Below are 22,477 nucleotides of genomic sequence, written 5' to 3'. Positions count from 1 at the left end.
CACAAAGGAATTTACAACATATCAATACCTTTATTCAAAAACAGATTGCACATTATCAAATTACAATAAGAGTAAAATGTTCCCTAATTTAAACTATTAAAATAAGGCAAAAAACTTTATTTACAAATCATTTAAATTAAAACATTTAAACAGTAGCACCATTTCTTCTTAAACATTTACACACAAAGTAGAGAGTCCCAACACAAACAACGAAAACATTTCTGTAACATTCGACCGGCTCAGAATCTGAAAATTGAGAGTCGTCTTCAGGCTGTAAGAACAGGAATGGTTGCAGAGAAAAAGGCCACTCGCTTCTCGATTTTGCTGCGCAGCTTTGGCGGCAGCCAGTTCAGCTGCTTCACAAACAGCTCCGGGTTTCTGGCCATGAAGTCTTCACACAATCTGGAGAGGACGGAAATACAGCTTAAAAAATGTACTTGTAAAAATAGAGAACTTTCCAAACAAACCTAAGGATAACAATGGTTCTACACCAGACATCAGAATTCCCTTTAAGACAAAAGACAAAAGAGTATGATCATTCAGATCATGCTGGATAATAAAAGGACCTAGATTCTTCCTTTTGCCACTTCCTATTAGTTTGAAAAAAGTTGTTTCATGCTGCTTCCTCAATCAAGAAAAAAAAATAGACATTGAAAATAAGATGAGTGGCAGTCTTAACTCAGACGTTTTGAATTGCAGTTACTATTCTGTACTTTTTTGAGACAACTTTTGAAATAATTTAAAATAGTAAGCAAAATTACTTAGCAAAGAGTGTGTCCCCCATGTTTAGCATTTATAAATATATGTGTGTAGAGTGATGAGTGAGAGGGCTTGAAAATGTTTTCAACTGCCTAAAGGCTGGGATGACGGATAAAGTTTGGGAACCACAGCAATAAAAAAAGAGGAACCACTGCAGCCTTCTCTGTCAACATGCTGATCTGCACACTGGAGTATTGTACAATCATTTGCATGTCTAGAGCCCAGCTGTTGGTGGCAAAATATCCCTTTCCTCTCGACATCAAGATTTTCTTTTTCTTCTGACTGATTTAAAACCAGACATCAATCTTAAAGCAACAAAAAAACGCATGTTCACATGCCATAATTTACCAACATCCTCAACAGGTTATTTTAAAAAACTGGAGTCCATCCTCAGGACACCATGAAGAAGGTTAACAGAAACTTTTGCAATAGTAATCAAAATACCCTGTGCCTAAGACTAGTCCAGGGGTTCTCAACTAGGGCTGAACAATTTTGGAAAATAATCTAATTGCAAATTTTTCTTTTTCAATATTGCGATTTAATTTGCATGTACTAAATCAAGTATTTTTCAATGAACTAAAGCAATAAATCATGATAGATTATAACAAACATAATATTGGATAGATTCATTTATTTTTTCCTGTAAGCCAGGCCTAACCTTGCAAAGCAAATGGATTTGCCTGTTTCTGTATTTTTCACTGGTGAATCCATCTTGCAAAGCTCCCATCTGAACTGTTTGGGCACGGTTAGAAAGTGACAGGACCAATCAGCGACGAGGGGCAGTACTTTCAGGCACGGCGGAGTCGTGATGTAAGCAAGCAGCAACAAGAGGCCGGTGCCGTTATGGCGAAGACATTAGCGTGGATGCTGCTAAAGCATAAGTTTCATAAGAACTTGATGACATTTCGTAATTAATAGCAGCACAAAGAAGAGCATTGAGTTGTTTGTCTTTTCAAAAATGACAAAAATCGTTTGCTGACGTCTACAGTCACCACGGTTCACATTATGCAGTTCTCTATGGAGTTAACTCCTCGTAGGGGCACACCTGGGTCACAGCTACGTCACGTGTTTTGTTGCTCTGATTGGTCTGTAAAGATGCGACAGAACGTTCATCCAATCACCCTCCGAGTTTTTTTTTTTTTCTTTTCAAAGACTCTGCCCATCCCAAACGCTCTATATGGAAGGTTTTCCATCTGGCATGTCAGGTAAGGCCAGGCCTGCATGTTAGGATGAAATTAGATGAATGAACTACATATAATAAACTGAGTGATTTGTTTAAAATACAGCCTTGTAAGTAATCATATTGACAACTGGGGCAGAGCCGTTAATAAATACAACTACAATTATTTTGACTCATACTGCAAATGCAATGTAATTGTTGTATCAAAAGAAAATATTTATGAAATCATCCTTGCAATTAAGAAAAAAAAGTGGGATTTTTGCAAACTATACTAGAAAAAAGAAGTGCATGATTTGTGATGCATAACATCACTGCAGTGAAAAATTGTATTAAACTGATATTTTGAAAAAAAAAACAAAAAAAAAAATCCATGTTAAAGAAAAATTGCACCTTCTACAATTTAAAAATTACAGTATGACATATTGTGATTTAATCTAAATTTCTATTAATTGCCCAGCCTTATTCTCAACTACTCTAGCCTTGGGATCAACCAACTGCCAGGACCCTAATTTCTGAACAATTTCAACCAATCAGTTATACTTAATGAAGAAATAGTGCTGTTTGAACCTCAGAAGACAAAAACCAAGTGAAAAAAAGAAATGGAAAATACAATTATATTTAAAAAGAGTTACATAGCCTATACTTTGACACTTTTAAAACCAGGCACACCTTTGTGACCCACTGAAAATGGCTTTGTGACTCACTTTTGGGTCACAGCCCACTGGTTGAGAACTAATGGACTAATCTTAGCTTTAAGACCAATGTAAGGGACCAACAGCAGGTGAAACTGCCTCTACATTAAGGAGGTACAATGGTCCTGTTGGCTGCGAGAAGGAGTGTATCACCATGCTAATGTTAGCATTTAGCTCTATGAATGACTGAGGATACACTGCTAATTTAAGCATAAGGTAAGCATAGCTGTAGACAAAATATAACGTTAAAAAGCATTGTGCTTTGCTAGACTCTCAAATCAACCAAGTGGAAAAGAAATAAAATCATGTTCCTTTACCAGTATGAAGAGTAAGCATGCCAGCTGGTTAGCCATCTGATGATTCTAGCTCTGTGCTACCGAAAGTAAGAGTCGATTCAGAGATGAGACTCTACACCAAGTCACTTCCTTTTGTCAACCAGTGTGTCCCTGATTAAGTTACACTGAAAGAGTAAATCTGAGCACGGATGCAGCCTTCTTCTGCCACATAGAAACCAATGTTCATATTTTCCCTAGCCCAAATCCTCAAACTTAAAAGGCATTTTCAGAGAAAAATCCAGAAACTTGAGCTCTGTCCAACACCTGTGTGTCTCAGTAACACTCTACATATATGTACATTACATCAACATAAAGCTTGTTAGCACAACACAACAGCCTCTGTTGTGAATGAGCACACAGGTCCAACACAGTGAGAGTATAAATAACTGAAAGTGTCTAAGGAGTCTCTGTGGACCTTGTTAAAACTGCTTAATCGTGTGTGAATGGTGACAACTTGCATACATGCCCTTGAATAATCCCAATGTACATAACACACAGAGGAAACAACAAATGCATGTGACTGACCACTAACATAACACCAACACTGCACAGTACCAGCAGTTCTACAGTAGACTCGTGATTTCATACAGAGCCAGAACTGACAGATGTAGCCTGAATGATGCATATGATCAGAAATAAATACAGAAGGTTTAAACATACCTGAAGAGAGAGTATGGCTGAGTTTGAAAGATGATCATGTCTCTGCAGTGGTTTTGTGAAGGAGACCTCAGGACGGCAACCTGAAAGGACGAGATTGTGAATAACCACAGAAACTCTTTTCTCTGCTCTTGAAGTGTTCGCCATATTGAGTGCCATCTAAAACTTCACCAGTGGAGTGACAGTGGGCTGCAGTTTTCTGCCTTTGGCTCATAACAAAAGACCTGTTTCCTTTCTGTATGTTTTACCAAATCAGGATATATCAAATTACCATCAGACCCAGTGAGAGGTAACAATAGGTCAGCTCAGGTCAGGTGTGGGAGCATATGCCGGTTCAGCACTTGGTCCTGTACTGGTCTGGCCTCCTGATGGCCATCCCCCAAGCCTGCATCATGCCCATGCCCCATCTTTCCAGGTATCCTCCTAGCTGCCCCCACCACGACCCACGACCCACTTGCCCCCCCTCCCCCCGGATGTCTGGACCAGCCCACCAAGTCCTATGAGGTGAGCAGGATCAGGCCAAGGAAAGCGCACCAGGTGCCCGTAAAAGCACAGCTGCAGTTCCCGGATCAAGTAGCTGACCCTTCCCATTACCATCTCCTGATCATGTCTGCCTTAGACTCACGGTTTTGCCAACAATACACAAACATGTGCCAAAGGGAAGTGTCAGTATCCAGGCCTCCAAAGAGTATAGTAAGACTAGAAGACCAAGGACTGAAAGACTTTCGTCTGCATGCTCAAATACCGGGACTGATTACCTTTGAAATATTAAGCTAAAATATCCCCCCTTGTGTCTGGCTTGAGTATTGGCAATTGGGACTCATCTCAAAGGCCAATGTTAAGTTAGGAGCATATGAAGAAAAATCTAAATATTCTACCAATATTTTAATAGGACCAAAATTTGGATTTTGATATTTTTTCCAGTCCCTGCAGCACCTGCCAAGAAGAAACTGGTCCTTGAGCAAATGTAGCTCAAGGCCCCTGTCCCACAGTTTTAACAGATAAATATGCAAGCGAGACCAAAACCCTTTAAAAAGTTTTTAAGGGTGTCATGCCTCTAGAGAGGTCAGTGGGTAAATATGTAATTACAAATTGTAATTTAGCTTTACAGTGCATCACATTGCAAAATTTGAGAAAGTTAGCTAGACTTGACTGAAAAACAACGTGACCTTGAATTATGCACAAGTTTCAGTCATTGCAACAAATTTAAGGACTGAATCATGAATAATGAAATTATATTCTGTACAGATTCTTTGGTACAGGGAGTCAACATGTTTAATCCTGCTGTTAAATTGGGGATTTTAACATGGGGGCCCACCTGGATTGGGTCACTTTTGAGGAGCTGCAGTTTTTGCTGCACTAAAAATACTTATCATACTATCAGAGAGTTAACTGATACATTTCTCAGCTAAAAATCATGGTTTCTCAAAGATAACCAACCTAAATAATCCTTTAATTTTTCACTTGATATTTTCATTTATAAAGTTTCAGCTAAACTCTGCTAGCTGGCTAAGCTAAGTAGTGAACGAGGTAAAAACTTTAGCTGCTTAGCATTAGCCTGTTAGCTTTTTCTGCTGCTAGCATTGTCTATAAACTTCTATTTTTGTTTGCGTCACAAGTGGAATAATTACCACATACTGCTGCAGCGCTTTATAATTAGACTCCTAAACCACTTAAGCTTTCTTTATGTAACACTGAACGTAACTGCTTAGCTAAAATTAGCTCACTGGACAAATGCCATAAGTTAAAACAGTAACAGAATGAAAGGGGGATTAAAGGCATTATATGCTGCAATGTTTTGCTGACGTCTGCACAATCCAAAGGGAAAGATTAGGCAGCACAACGTTTAACTCACTAAGACTTTGTTGTGGATCTTAAGATAAAGCTTTTAACAAACAACTTTAACTATTAAGAGTACAGTGAGGAAAATATCACAGGTAATGCCTTTAAAAAAGGAGATTTTCCATTACATACAGAGTCAACAAGGATGCACATGTTGCTGCTTCCTCCAAACACAACCACATCGTTATCATTGCCCAGGCACGCTGTGTGGCACACCCTGAGGAAGACAAATGTTTGGGTAAATCAAGAGGCAACCACTACCTTCCTTTTTTTGTAAAGATTACATCTATCAGATTTAGCATGCACTTGTAAAGCTGCAACTTTGGCTTTAAGGCATATTAGCATAAGTAGACAAGGTTGGGCAGCTGCCTTACACTATGCCTTTGAGAATAGGACAAACTGCAATGTTGTGGCCAGGTAACTTCTAATTTTGTCCATGAATATGCTCATTAAATGTGCTTTGAATAGATTACCTGGGTTTGTCCTCGTGTGGGTGTGCCATCTTGGTCCATTCTCTCTTCTGCGTGTTAAACTGCCAGGCGTCATCTAGCAGATAAATATTAAAGCAAAGAGTCAATCAAAAGACATTAAATCCATCTCTGTTAGAACAACTGCCAACTTGTGATGATCTGTTTTTTATTGCAAAGCTTTTAGCCCTCTCTTTCCTGCAGCATCCTCCCCAAAAATGGATGAAATTTTGTGCCTTCACAACCACAAAAACAGATCAATAAACCACTTAAGGCACAAAAAAGCCTAAGGGAAAAATGTAACCTGACACACCAGAGAGACTGTTTGTGATATGCATGGCATGGGATGTTTCACATCAACTTTTGCCACAACCCACTGAGTTTAAGCCCTGCTCTTCTCAAACACCATCAAGGGGTGTAGTAGGGATGCAGTAGGCATGCACCAAAACTAAGGAGTCAGGTAATGCAAGGGTGAAAAGCAGATGTCATGTCAAGACATGATTTTTAGGAATGCCCGTAATTGGATTTTTGCAAATTCCCAATATGCCGATATTTTCAAATTAATTTCAGCCGGTACAGATATTCAAATGTAGGTCAGATCTAAAACTTCAGTCCTCAAAATATACAATTTAAAGTTTTATTAATATATAAATGAACAAATTTCAGTCCTTAAACACTTTTTAGTTTAAGAACTAATGATGAATAAAGAAAAAGACTCCAGCTGATGGAGGTCTGTTTCTCCAGCCTAAAACTCCACTTATTTGTTAGTATATCTGATAAAGACAGATTTTATAGCTAAAATATCTGCTTTAAATAATGGCTTTGTGCCTCCCTAATAATTTTTCAGATCAGTGGAACCAGTTGGTAAATTAAACTTTCACTGATGCTGGTCAGTAGAAGAGCATAAAATTATTTTTTTGCCTAGAAAATCTTTCAGTGCAGATCTTAGCTCTTCTTTAATAAAGAAATGTACAAAATCTTGAGCTATAGCTGCATCCAAGCTAATCTCTTTACTGGCAGCCATTGTTTACAGGCTTGCAGTACAAGTAAACCACAGAGACTTCCCCATTCCTCTTGAAATAACATCGTCTTAATCATACGCAACACGAGCAAGCTTCAGCGACAAAAATCAAAGCGACAACTCAGCAAGATGCAGTCGGCCTTTTTTCCCTGTTCCTATTGTCCTCAGTTGCTCGCTTTAAGATAAGTAAAGAACAAGGAGACAGGTAGTAACAAGGCATAATGAGTTCTGACAGCTTGTTTACAAAGAGGCAACAGCTGTGCATTAAAAATATCCATATCCGTGTTTAAAATGTATTGTGTCCTGACTTATGTCAACGGCAATGGAAAACTATTCATTATTCAAAAAAAGCACTAGCTTTCATATTTTTTACAAGGAGAAACTAAAATTCATAGGGCAGAGAATATAATCCATTGTGAACAGCGAGGGCTGTGCAGTGTCTGACATTTGCATGCTATTAGGACAGTGCAACTCTGATTGGTCTGGTCATTCTCTGATCCGGAACAAGTGCATCAGCTCGAGGCTGGAGTCTGGCCAAACCATCAGCTCTGCAAAGTTAACACAAATGAGGGCAGAGTAAAACAAACTGCACAAGTGCAAAAATGACAAATTGTCTATAATAGAGCCCACCTCTACGATGACAGCCTGCGCCTTTATGGCTAGGCTACTGTTCGTGTTAGAGTACTTATCCAGCATATTAATTCACATTATCAACTGAGAGTGATGAAGAGTGATCAGGTGAGAAAGGGCTGTGATGCTGCTTCACTATAAATCAGGTGTTGGGCTGTATGACGGTGCAGTGGCTAGTGCTGTCGTCTCACAGAAATGTGCTGTCGCTCCAGATCAGACGGGACCTCTCTTTTAGGAGTTTGCATGTTCTCCCCTTGCATGCATGGATACTCCAGATTCTTGCCATTGTCCAAAAGAATGCTTGTTTGGTTCACTGGAGACTCTAAATTGCCCGTAGATGCAAATGTGAATTGGTGTACACATATGCAAGACCCCCCTTGTAATTTTAATGCTTTCAGGAGTTCTATGAAAAAAAAATCTGATTGTAAATATATTACATCAATCTGCAGACACAAAACAGCCACAGGGAAATGTGAAATGACAATAAAGAGGCTCAAAGCCATCCAGTAAGACATGCAGAGCTACTAAAAACAAGCACAAGAGGACAAACATTACTGCTTCATTGCCTCTTTCTATTTTGTACTATATTTCCATGCTTCTGTGGTTATTTTGCAGCCATCATCAAGTCATGCATCAGAGGCAGATGATGTGCAACATGAAGAGCTGAGCATGTACCGTTATGGTACACCTCTTAGAGATAAAAATGTCCTTTGTGGCAAAAACTCACTTAATGTGTTTCCATTTATGCTGAGACCTCCATATACAAAGAGTGTGTGATCTGAAACGGCTGTCATGGTGTGCATCAGGCGACCCATAGGTGAGCAGGACGGGGGGATGTCACTGATAAAAGCAAAAACAAAATGTACATATTCAGAGTTTAATGCAACTACAATCAGTATGAATGGAAAGCAAATATCTCATTTAAAGACTGCAAGTACTACGTATAGTTGTGTACCTAAGTTTAAGGCATTACAGTGCTAAGCATTCATCACAGGCCTGATGTGCTCAACAGCATCTCTTTTGACTAGGCCTGTTCTCACCTGCTAATATGCCCAGAGACCACCAGTGATTTCTGGGCCCTTGGGACATCAACAGCACAACCAGAGGCTCATGGCAACCCTGACTATCCACCTGGAGATTACTCTAGGCCATGCTTATTCACCACATCTGTCTTACTACAGCCTTGATTTTTGGCCCAAACATTCCTAAAACTTATGCACAGTACTGTATGCAAAAAAAAAAAAAAAGAGCGCTTTACAATTGAGTCCAGGTCCAGGTCTCCAGGTCCAAGCAGTAAAGATCCAACTCTGCCTTCTCCTGCAAAAATAACATTGCTATATCAATTTACTCATGTGATGTTTAGTTGTAGAGGAAAGAGAAGAAAGCAAGAAACCATTGCAACACACTGCGGCATTTTAGCCAAAGTTATTTTGCAATGCCTGTTCCGAGATGGGTCTTTAAAAGTCCATTAAATATAAAGACACAAGAAACAAACTTCTGTAAAGTGAGTTTGTCTTAATATCAGACACTTCATGGCTTAAGGTGTGCAAGAACACGAGACATTTAACAGGTGTGATCACTGAATAAATCTTTTAAAAATATGGTAATTATGCAGTTACTAAAATAGCATCTCAAGTTTTATTTTTTAGCTTTCTGGCTGAAACCCAGAGTTTTTTCTCATTCAGCCAAAAGAGGAATTACAATGTTTGTTTATGCCCAGTTAAGTCCACGCGGAGGTTCATCCGTAAGTCACTGGTTTGGGTCGAGGTCAGGCCTCTGTGCAGGTCAATTAGCTTTTTCCAAACAAACCCTAGTGGACGCCATTACTGTATAGATCAGGCTTTGTGCAAAGGGGCACTTTGACATCACAACAGGAAAAGGATGTTGAAACAGGAAAACCCTTCCCCAAACTGTTGCCACAAAGATGGAAATGAACTACAGTTTCAAATAGCTCTGCGTGATTGGAAGAGTTCTCTTAATGGAAACAGAAAGGGTGCATAATTGAGGATAGAGAGGGGGAGTCTGCAGACATTCAGCTGATTATAATGAATATAAGATGCATTTTGACATGAAGCCTACTCACCATACCACCAGAAATGTAACCTTTGTTGCCCAGTAAGGCACTGGCATGGCAGCCTCTCGGGACAGGAACAGAACCCTGAACAGAACAAATCCAAACTTAAATCTTAGCAAATGTATGAGTCTAATTTCAATAACAAATATGTTATTAAGTGTTCTAATAAGTAATAATCAAGATTCAAACAATTTCCTACAAGGGAAATTCGGCATTTATAATATTAGCAATATTTACCAAAGTCCAAACAAGCATCATCTTTTATTGACAATGCAAGCAAAAAATAAGGCAAACAGGCTTGTGAAGAATAAAAAAAATAACTGCCAATGCAGCAGGAGATTTTAGTAAATTAAATTTCAGTTTCCATATCCTGAAATTTGGTGTTAGATCCGGACTTGTGAGGGGCACTTGGCTTAAATGGAGAGTAGTATGATACTTTTAATGGATGTACAATATTGGAAATATTGTGCATCTCCAAAATACAAATTCATTTGCTCCAATATCAAGATTGAGAGATATTTAAATGTCATTCAGAACCAGACCTTCAGTTCTCAGAGCAATTCAAAACTTAAGGAATTAGAATGAGCAAAAAAATTACTCTAGTCTGTTCTTCTGGCCAAAATTATTTGTACACATGGCTGATATTTACTCCAATAAAAGGCAGATATTGACAGCCACTGATGGAAATTTTAATTTCCAATGATACCAATAATTAACTTTGAGCAAATATCTGACAATATGTTATCATACAGATGATATCCTGCAACTCTTACATTTGAGTAGAAATTAGACAAATGCACGTTTTAGGACTATATGGAGCTTTTGTAGCGTAACTGAAAAAAAAAGAACAAAGTGAATTTTCAGGAAGACATACAGTAAATAACTTCTTCTCACCGTAGTCTCTGGCATGCTCCACGTTTCAGTATGCGTGTCAAAAACATTGACTTCATTGTTCCAGCCCCAGCACCTGAATAATGTGTTTCCAATTGTCACCTGAAGAGGAAATTAGAGGATTGTCATTAGTACAAACTGAGAGAAAATACACAAAAACTATCCATTTATAAAGGTGCAACAAGAGCACATAACACAGTATTTCGTATCAGATTAATTTGGATATTTCTTTATTTCAAAATTTAAAGGAAGGTGGAGTAACTGCTTTAGATTCACTTGTATGCAGATGATGTGGAGATGTTTTTGACTAGTAATACTAACCCAGGACATTTCTTCCACAATGAAGTTTGCTGATGATGCGTTTTGAACCTCTCCGATAGTTTTACATCCATATCCCCCAAAGTAGATTAATCTGCAAAACAAAAGATACACAACATATAAATAAATGTAAAGATTGCATTTATCATTTTGGCCTCACAGATAAAAACAAGCTGAATCCACAGATATCCATTTTTTGCTTGCCTATAATATCTTTTTTTTTTTTTTTGGAATGATCTAGTGTAGTCATGACACTATAATTTCAAACTTTCTACTAAAAAACCTAAGGACAGATGCCACAATAAGAAAAACAGGAGTCCTAAAAACCTAAGATTTAATAATTTCATATATTTTACTATGAATTGCAGACAAAACCCATGCACCCCAAATTGCACAAAAGCATTGGCAACATTCGTTACTGAAGTGTTTGCATGCAATATTTGATGGACTCATTCCTCTTCTTACTTGCCTTACATGTATAGTATTTTCTTAAAGCTCTGGTGCTTTTCATTATCAAAATTACTGTAAGTTAAGCATTTTTTAAAGTGTGCTGCCAAAAAGTATCAAAGTATTGAACGTTTTGACAACCTTAACTTTATTATTCCTTTGTTCAGCCATAGTAATAGTTTATTTGAAGTGCTAGACAATGCCTAAAAATCAATTCAATGTTACAGATTCAGTGCACACATGGGAAAGTAGCCATTCAGATTCAGTGGTAAAGCTACTTGTCCTCCTGTGAAGCTGTGGATGCACATTTAAGATGCAAAAATCTTCCTTATTGACTGTTTTCTGTTGTGTGAAGTGATGTCACCCCAGCAGGACTGACCTGTCTCTGTGTACCCAGCAGGAGTGTTTGTTTCTGGGTGAGGGCGTCGTTCCTGAGGTATCAGCCAGTTTCCTCCATGTGTAGTTCTGCTCTGTGAGGTCAAGGCTGTACATCTGCAAACCAGAGAGAGAAAAATTATCAGACAAGTCAAAGGACAACCATGTTGTCATCCAGAGAATTCTTTAGTAACACAGAAATGCTTCAGTTTAATATAAATTACAGCAGATACTATGTTAACAATGTTTACCATCATTTAGTGTTTTATAATCAGAAAAACTGAATTATTAAATCAGATGGTGCTGGGTAAATGTTAACACAATTGCAGTTCATCCTAAAAGGGTACATAAAATTCTGAACCAGTTTCATAGTATTACATCTGGTACTTGAGACATTTAGGTACATAGCTAAGGTACAATACATTTATATTTTTCTGATCCAATTATATACCATTACAAAGAATTAGATTCTTAACAGGAGCTTTAAGTGTGTTTCATTCTATAAACCTGTAAACCTAGGAGCCTTCAGAGGAAGAAACTCTTCACATGCATGACTAAATATCAAGTTTCAGGGATACCTCCCCCTTCCTTACAAAACAGGTTTGGGTAAAGATGCACCGGTTGGAGCAAAAACTGGTGTTTTTAGCAACTCAGACTGACAGTTCAAAACATCCATGATAGACTGGATGAATGGGATGCATTTCACTTCCATCTGGGCAACATGCCATAGTCTGTTTGGGAAGGGCAGAACCTTTCAATGGCTTTTGGTGCCATTCTTTACTCTTCTTCTACTAAAGAAATGTTGTCCAGTTCTAGTAAAACTGCCGCTATAGCTACATCCATCTTACACTGGCTGCCATTGTTCACAAGCTTGCAGTGAAATTAAACTATGCCTATGGCTGTCACTGCTGTCCCCTAAAAGAACTGATTGGTCCAGTCAGTCTCAGACCAAAATATGGCTATCAGAAGTTTTGCAAGATAGATTCACCTTAAAGATGAGTGTACACTGTACAGATTTCGTCTGATTCAGGCACGAATTAGAGACTCCCAGCTGGATCATGCATTAAGCAGTGTACAGAGGGATACAACTGCTGACCACGACCCAGCTATTCTTGATTGGTCAGATGGATTTCTGACACGTTTGCTATTTTGGTCTCTATACACTCCCACAGAGAGCAAACCCACGAGCGGAATCCTCAACTTCGGGGTATATTTTCCTTTGTTAACTGTCAGACAGCATCTTAAATCTTCACAACAACAGGAATGACTTTCTAATAACAGACATGGAATCTGGCCAACCCATCTTCTTTGCAAGTTTAGTGTAAACAAGGCCAAAGACAGAGATTTTCTTTAACGTTTGGCCATGAATGCAAACCTGAGTGTGACCAACAGGTTTTCTTCTGCCCAATGAAAAGCCATGTTGTCTGAAACAGTAGGCTGGTATCAACTTGCAAGCTTGACTTGAAGCAACACTGAAGAAACATATTGTTGACTAACATCAGTGCATGTCACATTATTAGACCACCTGATGTTTGCCAACATGGCCGATATCAGCAGATACCGATACATCAGTGCATCCCTAGAATCAGGGCAGAGGGTTATATCAATGCAAATGAAGAGAAACTTGTTTAGGTGCTGGTTTGAGTTAAAAAGCATAAAGTTAAAGCACTGTTGGGCATATTGGTTGAAATCAAGCTTCCTGCTTTTACAGCGTCACACAAACAGTAAAGGCAGGCTCTTGTTAGATTTCACATCATCATTGTTGTACAGTTAATCTTCGCAGCTATTTATACTGCAATGGACAATCAAACATCAAGGGGATCAAGGAGCCTTAAAGGATTTAAAAGTTTTGAATGCTTGGATTAGTATCTTTGCGTCTAAACTTGTAAAATATCTTAAAAATCTTGTTTGTTCAGCAGCGAACTGGATTTGCATGGTTTTTGGAGTCTGAATCATTTGGAAATGTAATTTTTTGCTCCTAAAAGACTGAGGCATGTTTAGCTTTAACAAAAGCAGATGTTCAGCTCCCTGAAATGGTGTAATCAAGCAAATCTGCAACCCAACTTCAGATCGCCAAAGAGAGCTAACCTGGTTTGTGTATCCGTCAGAGTCACATCCTGCAAAAATGTAGAGTTTGCCGTTAACGTAAGAGCCACAGAAGCCTGATAAGTCTGGAGGTTTGTCTCCGGTGATCTCCCTCAGCTCCCTGTCCCACAAAAACAGACACAGGAGGAGAAGAGCCTTAAGACACAGACGACTTAACACAAAAGTTAAACACACGTTAATGTCAACTCAAGTTTGGTTTCTCAAACAGAAACTGTTAGCACATGACTGAAGAGACAGAAAAACAAAACAAGATTGTTTTTACCATGGGCTGACCTATTTATTCAGCAAAATCTCTATTCAACTCTGTTCTTTAAACACCATCTAACTTGTTCAGTCACTGTATCTTGCCTGCATCCTTTTAAAGATTGAACAACACTTGTTTGACTTCATGTCAGGCTGACACTCTTCATATCTGCAGATTAAACTTCCTCTATCTCACCATGAGCCGCTGTTTAAATCACAGAGCCATATCTCATGGCTTGGCAGTATGACGTCTTCGCCTGCAACAACCTGCAAGTAAAAAAAAGATACACAATCATGTTAGAAACATTGTAAATGTTAGCTTATATGGTGCAAAAACACCATAGCAAACACAAGCAAGGGTAAAACTGTAAATGTTCTCAACACAAACATTTAAATGTAACTTTAATGCTGCATGTTGGCATGTTAAGGCTGACTTTTATTATCTAGGACATTCTGTATCCAAATGTTGCACTTATGGCAACAATCGTGATGCGACAAGATATGGTCTGAGACATGTTTTCCTTGTTCAAACATGCTCATGCAGTTTAAGGTTCACATCAGGATCCTCTTGTGTTGTTTTTGAGAAGATTTCTGCATGTTTATGACATGAAACAATACTCTAGTTATTTAAGGATGTTAAGCAAAGAAAAATAATGCAACTCTGAATCAAATCACACTTTAATGAAGTTTCACTTCAATTTTTGCGTGTTCTACTTGTAAATACTTGGTGAAAGCTGCAGATTCCTTTAATTTCAATGTAAGGTGGATTCCTTTAACAAACCCTTAGGGGTTTTCCTCATTCCACCTGTGCAACCCTATATGTCAGCACCTATTTCACCTCATTTAGAAAGAAAGAGAGCTGAAGTGGTTTTTACTTCACTAAAAAGATGGATACTAGTTAAACTGTGTGGATATTTTGATGGCTTTTTCTATGTAGTTTGTTGCAGACAAGGTTGCAAAAACATTCAAACACATTTAAGGCAGTTAAACACGACAAATGCAAAACTAAAATCCACAAAAAGTTCAAGTAGGACAGTTTTTGGTCGTAAAAGGAGGATTTTATGACTATAGCTGCAACAGAAAGCATGCCCCACCTTATTTAGCATCATCACATAGACATGGTTTATATACTTTTAGTTTCTCGCGATATTTCCTTGTAAATAAAGTTTTCGAGAGATAGCTAAGGCAAATAAAATTCCCAGCAAAGAAAGACGACGTTTAATTTCTGTACATTGGTGGTTTATGTCGTAAGCTGGTTCCTGGATATCTTTCCTCACAGGTATAAAATTACAAATCTATATTTCTTACCTTGTATCCCCCCCACACATACAGAGTGTTGTCGTCTATGAACGCCGCGTGGCTGCTCCTCTCCAGCCGGCTCAGAGCGTCGCTTCTCTCGGTGCCCTCCGCAGCATCCATCCCCGGACACGCAGGTGAGCCTTCCTCTCCTCTGCTCATATAAAAACAAACTAAAAAAAGCTCCTGCTGCACGACAAGTGTGGCACAGAGAGAACTGAGTTGCTCCAGGCTGCAGGCAGAGACGCAGACTGGATTGAAAGCTTTGCTGAACGTGTTTTACAGGCTCCGTGCCCTCACCCCTCCCGCTCCGCCCTTTACTGATCCTGCGCCTGTTATGCAAGTTCAGCAACAGCGCCAGCTCATTTAACACCTGTACGTATGCACATGGAATTACAAAAGGACGCTAAAGTACGTATAAATGACATGGCACTTTAATTCTGTTTTTCTGAAGGGATTGTAATGGGTTTAATGTGCTGTTTGGGTATAAATCAACATGTTTTCACATTTATTAAGTAGTTGTTACGTTCGCTGTTTAATATGTTGCAACGTCACGTAAGATCGCTGGGAAACAGTGAAAATTAACACCCAAATCCACGAGACTCATCAAACCCAGGTGTGTCTAATGAACCCGATAATGAGCGCGTAACAGTTACGTGAGTCACTTCCGGGTTTTTGTTTTGATGCAGGAGCAATCATGACGTCATTAGCTGCACCTGTGCTCCATTACTTGATAATGAAACATAATCCAACTTCACATATTCTAGTTTTATGGGCGTATTTCTTTCTTCCTGAACTTATAGTTAACATTTGTATTAAATTATATTTGAAATAAAATTTAAAAATGCTGCGGGCTGTAGAGCTAGAGGATTTCTTGTTGTGTATAACTACAGAAAAAGAAAATGCAAACATGGTGAATGCATTTTATTTATGTTTTAACATGTATTTGTTATTAACTGTATTGATTTCTGTGTAATTTGTGCAACCCCAATTCCAAAAAAGTTGGAATTTGTGCAACACATCTCAAAAAAGTATGAACAGAGCAACAAAAGACTGGTAAAGTGAGTGGTAAAAATAAACAGCTGGAGGAGCATTTTGCAACTACTTTGGTTAATTGGCAACAGGTCAATATCATGACTGGGTATAAAAAGGGCATTTTAGAAAGTCAGAGTCTCTCAGAAATAAAGACAAGCAGGGGTTCACCAATCCGAAATACTGCATCTAAGGATTCTGGAAGTATTTCAGAAAAATGTTCCTCAATTTAGAATTGTAAATACTTTGAATATCCCACTGTCTACAGTCCATAATATAATCAAAAGATTCAGAGAACCTGGGGAAATCAGTATTGTATGCTTGTGATCTTCAGGCCTCAGGCAGCACTGTGTTAGTAACAGGCATGATTCTGTACTGGAAATCAGTGCATGTGCCATCCACAAATGTAAGTCAAAGCTGTATCATGCAAAGAAGAAGGCATATGGGAACACCATCTAGAAACACCGCCATCTTCTCTAGACCAAAGCTAATTTAAAATGGACTGAGGTGAAATGGAAAACTGTTCTGTGGTCAGATGAATCAGCATTTTAAATTCTTTGTGGAAACCATGGATGCTGTGTCCTGTGGACTACAGAGGAGAGGGATCATCCAGCTTACTATCAGAGCACAGTGCTAAAGTCTGCATCTCTGATGGTATGGAGTCTCATTAGTGTCTATTATGTGGGCAGCTTACACTTTTGGAAAGGCACTATCAATGTTGAAAAGCAGATCGAGGTTTTAGAGCAGTATATGTTCCCGTCCAGACATCTCTTTTAGGGAAAGTCTTGACTATTTCATCGAGACAGTGTTAAACCCCATACTGCATCCATCACAACGGCATGGCTTCACAATAGAAATCTTGGCGCTGACCTGCCCTGCTTGCATTACAGACCTTTCACCAATAGAAAACATTTGAATCATCATACAATGAAAAATCCAACAAAGACGACTCAGGACTTTTGAGCTGCTGGAATCCAGCATCAGACAAGAATGGGAAAACATTCCTCTCCTTCAGCAAATAGTCTCCTCACTTCCCAGACGTGATGCTTCCCTGATGCTAAAAGAAGAGGGGATGCTACGCAATGCTAAACATGGCACTGTCTCCACTTTTTGAAATGTGTTGCTGCCATCAAATTTAAATTCATGTTCTATTGGAAGTAAAATGGGAGTTTATAAAGTTATAAAATGCACAATATTATTGCTATTATTGCATGTGTTGAATTAAGGTCTGTATACCTTACATGGTCAGCACATCTACCATCAAAGAGCTCGTCAGACTTATTTATGTATCTTTATGTATCGTCTAGTATTCTCTAAAAATATAACCTGCTGAAGACCTTGTGTCTGTTGTGTGACATTTAAAACAGTTTGTGGCATGGAGTAGCCTGTGTCAGTTGTCCTTGAATGTTATTTCTGATTGCACCTTTATGATGAGTGTAAAATTACACTCCTTTAAGTGTTGCTGATTTTATCTCCCAGTAGGGACCCAACAATTCGTACATAGAAGGATCCGCTCCTGTGGGCTCAAGGCTGCCCACAGAAATTGCTGGGCCCCTCATTAATCAGCCATGTGTGCTATATTTAGAAAGCTATGAAGCTGACTGAGTGAATTTAGTAAATTATTGTTACGGTCACATGCACCTCCTTTTCTTCTCACTTCTTTTCTAGTTTCCCAACTTTCATTCAGGTCCTGTCACGACTATAAGGGGTCCCAGAATTACTGGACCAGTCGTTAAGTTCCCTTGGGCAGGCCATGGTGTTAACATTACAAAATAAAAGCTCACACTATTTGAAGTTTAGGAGTTACATTTTTAAATCGACATTTTTTGAGGCAGCAGAAAATAAAATGTATATTTTTGGTGCTTAAATAAGTAATGGTGAGTATAATTTGTTGAAAATAAAAAGTCTTCGCCATTGCTTGAATTTAGGATGCACCATATTTTTACTTTCTTTTATAGCCACCTCCATGCAGCTGAACCCTGGACAGCTTTACCCGACTACCCTCATGCAGCTCTCAGGAGGGGAAGTAGAAGTACAAACTTCATTCCTTCATCAAAGACCACTAGAGGGCGTCAGCAGGAAACCAACTTCTGCATCATTGCACCATCATCATTAAAGTTATTTTTAAGTCATTTTCATTCATTAAAGTTTTTAAGGAATTTTATCCCACCTTACAATTTTAATATCTGATTTATGCTGATTTAATATCCTTATTGTTACCTCTCAGTTTTCTTTGGTGCTTTTAGAAATATGATTGCCCCATGGAAAGTTAAGGAAACTATCCATGATACTTTTTCTGTCTCAGTAATTCCATTTTCCTCTCAATGGAAGACAATAAACTGAATCAACTTTAAGCAGAAAATATAGTAATTTTGCTATGATTGCATGCTATTTCTGTTCCATAAATGTAAATACTGTCAATATTTCCAGCTATGCATATATTTCCAATGCACATATTTACTCTAACATTGTCTTAGTACTACTTCTTGGTATTTTAGGTCATTTTTATGCCTTTTTTAAGCTTATACTCACCCTTTACCCTATTTTTATTCTTAAACCCAGTTTTAATCTGAAATAATTTGTGTCTTAAGGTGATGAAGTTACAACCAGTGCCTCTTGCATGTTAGACATGTTTCTATTTTAAGTGCAACCAAAGAAAACCTTTAAAACAATTTCACGGAACCAGAATTAAATAAAAAAAACAGACATGGTTTGTTATGCTAGATATGAAAATTTTTTTATTGCTTTAAAAATATAACATTATTTCTTAGTTCAAGTACAAAAATATTCATTTTAACTCTATATTCCAATGGCATAAATACATGAACAATTTGATAAATAGATAGATATATATGCTGGTGAAAAAAAACTAAATAAATAATAATAATAGACTGCATGTAAATCTTCATTTTAGTCTGTAAAAAACATATTTTAACAACATGTTACATGAAACAGGCAATAAATAATGAAAAACAAATAGATCAACAAACAGTCATAAGCTGAGTCACAAATGAACATCTTCTATCATCATTTTAGGCTGTAAAACTGATTTATAGTTGTATTTAATTATCAAGTTATGGTATCACCAAACAATAAATGCATCAGTTAAATGTCGGAGTGCATATCAGCAATAAATAAATAAATAGATCTTTTAAGTTGACAGCTTAGGTATGTCAGTTGGCGTTGAGCACAGATGAAATCAGGCTGTCGGCTCTCATCAGATGAGTTTTGACTTCCTTCCTGATCAGCTCCCAGGATTCAGCACTGTGACCCTAAAACACAAAACCATTATCAATACACATGATCGATCAAATAGATAGGAAAAACAGATAGATGGATTAAGGGATTGATTGATTGATTGATTGTTTTACCATTGTGTCGAGGACATGCGAAAGTCTCTTGAAACTCATGTGCAGCTTCTTGTTGTGCTTCTTGTGGCCGTGGCTCCGGATCTGAAGCAACAATTATAAGAAAATAAGCTTTCTGAAACTAAACTTCACCAATCAAACCCCAGATGTGTTAAAGAAAATCTCTGGTACTAATGTAGCGTAGATCTTTCCCCTCATTATTTGTCATGAATTAATTAAAGATAGACTGAATATTTTAGATTTTACTCACACAGGAGAGAAGGCCTTCAGCCTGCCGGTTCACTACACCCAGGAAGTCGTCCGCTGTTTTCTCCTCCCATGATGCCAAGCTGTGATTCTTATTGAACAAGGTCTCAACCTCATTCAGGACCTGAACTGTGAAGATGAGTTTGTCTTCGGCCTAGAAGAAGACAAACAAGGTTACCGAGGCCACTTTTTGAAAACTGTTGTTTCAAACTTAGCAGAAAATAAAAACAAGTGTAAATACACCATATAGATGCCAGTATTTGCTGATAACATCTCTGCACAATGTGTTTGCACCTTAGCATGTCTATCACTGCATAGTATAACTGCACCTGTGATTAGTGTTAATATAACTTTAACTTCATACTTAGTTTTTATTCAGTATATTTTAAACTTCATAAGAAATGTTAAGCTATGCTCAAGGGTATCTCAGCAGTGTTAAGCATGTAACCTGGTATCTCTCCATACACCACATCTAATTATCCAGACTTAGTCCACACTGGAGCTTGAACCAGCGACTCTACAGGCTGCCAATTAAAGTCCCCAGTGAGGAAGACAGCTGAGCAAGTGTACCTAATAAAGTGGCTGGTGAATGTGCATGTACACACATGCATTTGAATATATTTCTTAGGTCTACATGAACTATCTCACTTTACTCTCTGCAAAAAGACAGAACTATCCAGAGGTTATCTTGTCTTCTATTCTTAATAGTCAGCTGCATATTAACTACAGCTATATTCTGCTGCTATAATCCTTAACTTGTTTTGTGTGTATCAAATTGATATGTATGATTAGAGAATGACTTACAGCTGCTTTGGACACCTGGCTGTACAGCTCATGAGGAAAGGGCGCTGTAGCATCCTGAGTGGTGTTAGTGGAATTAAGAGCCTGAAACACATATCACATAATGATTAAACACTCAGTAAAACAAATGAATATCATGATGTTAAAATAAAATGCTGTAAAGGTAACTCACCATGGCATCCAGCAGATTCAGAGAGTTTTCACTGAACTGTCTGAACTTATGATCCATCCATCTGCAGCTCAGTGTGGAGCCTGCACTGAACACGCCCACAAAAACACACACAACAAAAATCCTGCTGATCATGTTGAAAAGGTCTCAAAGTTTGTTTTTTTTTCTTCTCCTTGCTTGGATCAGATTTGGATGTCTTCTGTTGTTCTGTCAACTCAGGGGTGTGCAACTTCATTTATACTGGAGCAGAGCGCTGCACTTATTTTCATTTTCCAGATGTACCTGCGGCAGGCACGACGTGAACTGCGGATTTCATCAGCCACAGCAGCTACAGGTGTAAAGTCACTCTTTTCGAATTTGAATGGGTGTCTTAATGACACACTTTTCTCACGGTTAAAATGAATAGATATAAAAAAAAAAACAAAGCCTCGATGTCATGCCCATCGATGAGTTAAACAATTAACCGTTATCTAGAGAAAACAGAGACTAGCCTATAGGTTTAAGAAATGAATAAAATAGCAAATAGACCTTAAAAAGTTACCGAGGATGAGTGTGGACGTGAAATTCTAAAATCACTAGCGTTCCTACTGAATACGAACAGATACTGAAAAGAACATCTAATAAGATGAAGCAAAATAGACTAAAAATAGCCCACCTGGAAATAAAAAACAATCGTGCGTAAGGCTCCTTTTTTACAATACTATAGATAATAATAATAACATTGGGTTATTTAAAAAAAAACACACACAATGACGTGTACCGTTAATAATTTATGATTAGGCTATTAGAAAATGAATGTCGAAAATAACTAATAAGATTTGTTTTAGCAAAAGTTCATTTTGAGTTGCAGTTTAAAGTGCTTTAACATAACATTTACAACATTAAGAACATTTAAAGACACAACAATGATGAAAAATAATCTATATAGCCTCGCCATTAAAATATAATAGAAACAAAGAAGGGAAAAAAGAGAAAAAAAGAAAAAAGATATAGAGGCCTGATATTAAACAGAAAATATTTTAAACACCCCTAAACTGAGCATACATGGGGAATTCACGTTTTTTAACTATTTAGAAATGGTAAATAATATTCTTAAAGCGTTGGACCGTTGAGACTAATCCTGCCTCGCAACTAGCTTGAAGTGCTTTACGATAAAGCAAAACAGGACAGAAACATTAAACGAAATAACACTTGCGTAGTGGGAGAAAAAGTAATTCAATAAATAAATAGCTATAACGACATTTTTTGCCCCCCCCCCCCCCCAAAAAAAAAATCTTAAAAATGTTTTTTTTAAGCCTAATTTAACTTTAATATGTCTGCCAAGGTTTATTCTATTTTAGTGTTGTTGCAGATTTAAGTGACGTTTTTGACGTCGACATCAATTTTCTGAAAGTAAGCGCATGCTGAAATTGGAGAGTAATTTTTATTAAATATCCGTTTAATAATATGACCGTGAATAAATAATCGTTTATTCGTGTTTTGGTTCATTATTATTATCAATAACACGATAACGGACGGTGTCCTGTGG

At 37.9% G+C, this 22,477-nt stretch overlaps 2 protein-coding genes and 1 long non-coding RNA gene across 3 annotated transcripts; 1 reads left to right on the top strand and 2 right to left on the bottom strand.

Annotated features, from left to right (window-relative positions):
- Window positions 1-10: 10 nt before the first annotated feature.
- Window positions 11-15,635, bottom strand: LOC121527897 (kelch domain-containing protein 1-like). Its single transcript, XM_041814926.1, has 13 exons — window positions 15,346-15,635; window positions 14,234-14,304; window positions 13,777-13,894; window positions 11,693-11,805; window positions 10,870-10,960; window positions 10,552-10,650; window positions 9,667-9,741; window positions 8,842-8,900; window positions 8,311-8,423; window positions 5,939-6,011; window positions 5,598-5,682; window positions 3,627-3,706; window positions 11-402 (listed from the first exon to the last, which is right to left on the bottom strand). Exons 1-13 carry the CDS (start codon window positions 15,493-15,495, stop codon window positions 267-269), a joined length of 1,263 nt encoding a protein of 420 aa, XP_041670860.1. The 5' UTR covers window positions 15,496-15,635; the 3' UTR covers window positions 11-266.
- Window positions 15,630-18,529, top strand: LOC121527899. Its single transcript, XR_005993451.1, has 2 exons — window positions 15,630-15,744; window positions 18,324-18,529. It is a non-coding gene; the product is annotated as an uncharacterized LOC121527899 (long non-coding RNA).
- A 975-nt stretch (window positions 18,530-19,504) lies between these two features.
- LOC121528709 (interferon a3-like) lies at window positions 19,505-21,084 on the bottom strand. Its single transcript, XM_041816268.1, has 5 exons — window positions 20,953-21,084; window positions 20,784-20,864; window positions 19,984-20,133; window positions 19,737-19,817; window positions 19,505-19,637 (listed from the first exon to the last, which is right to left on the bottom strand). The coding sequence occupies exons 1-5, from the start codon at window positions 21,082-21,084 to the stop codon at window positions 19,539-19,541; spliced, it is 543 nt and encodes a 180-aa protein (XP_041672202.1). The 3' UTR covers window positions 19,505-19,538.
- Between the last annotated feature and the right edge of the window lie 1,393 nt (window positions 21,085-22,477).

This window comes from Cheilinus undulatus, linkage group 20 (assembly GCF_018320785.1).
Source record: "Cheilinus undulatus linkage group 20, ASM1832078v1, whole genome shotgun sequence".
NCBI classification, from domain to species: Eukaryota; Metazoa; Chordata; class Actinopteri; order Labriformes; family Labridae; genus Cheilinus; species Cheilinus undulatus.
This window is presented reverse-complemented; position numbering and strand designations above follow the sequence as displayed.

What these genes read in the sequence shown, in the direction of transcription:
- LOC121528709 (XM_041816268.1), bottom strand. Translation starts at nt 21,084, where the DNA reads ATGATCAGCAGGATTTTTGTTGTGTGTGTTTTTGTGGGCGTGTTCAGT. An exon ending in GCCAGGTGTCCAAAGCAGCT is followed by an intron (nt 20,134 to 20,783) that starts GTAAGTCATTCT and finishes GTCTTCTTCTAG; the next exon opens with GCCGAAGACAAACTCATCTT. An exon ending in CGCATGTCCTCGACACAATG is followed by an intron (nt 19,638 to 19,736) that starts GTAAAACAATCA and finishes TTTGTGTTTTAG; the next exon opens with GGTCACAGTGCTGAATCCTG.
- LOC121527897 (XM_041814926.1), bottom strand. Translation starts at nt 15,495, where the DNA reads ATGAGCAGAGGAGAGGAAGGCTCACCTGCGTGTCCGGGGATGGATGCT. An exon ending in CTGACGGATACACAAACCAG is followed by an intron (nt 11,806 to 13,776) that starts GTTAGCTCTCTT and finishes TCTGGTTTGCAG; the next exon opens with ATGTACAGCCTTGACCTCAC. An exon ending in TTGTGGAAGAAATGTCCTGG is followed by an intron (nt 10,651 to 10,869) that starts GTTAGTATTACT and finishes TTTCCTCTTCAG; the next exon opens with GTGACAATTGGAAACACATT.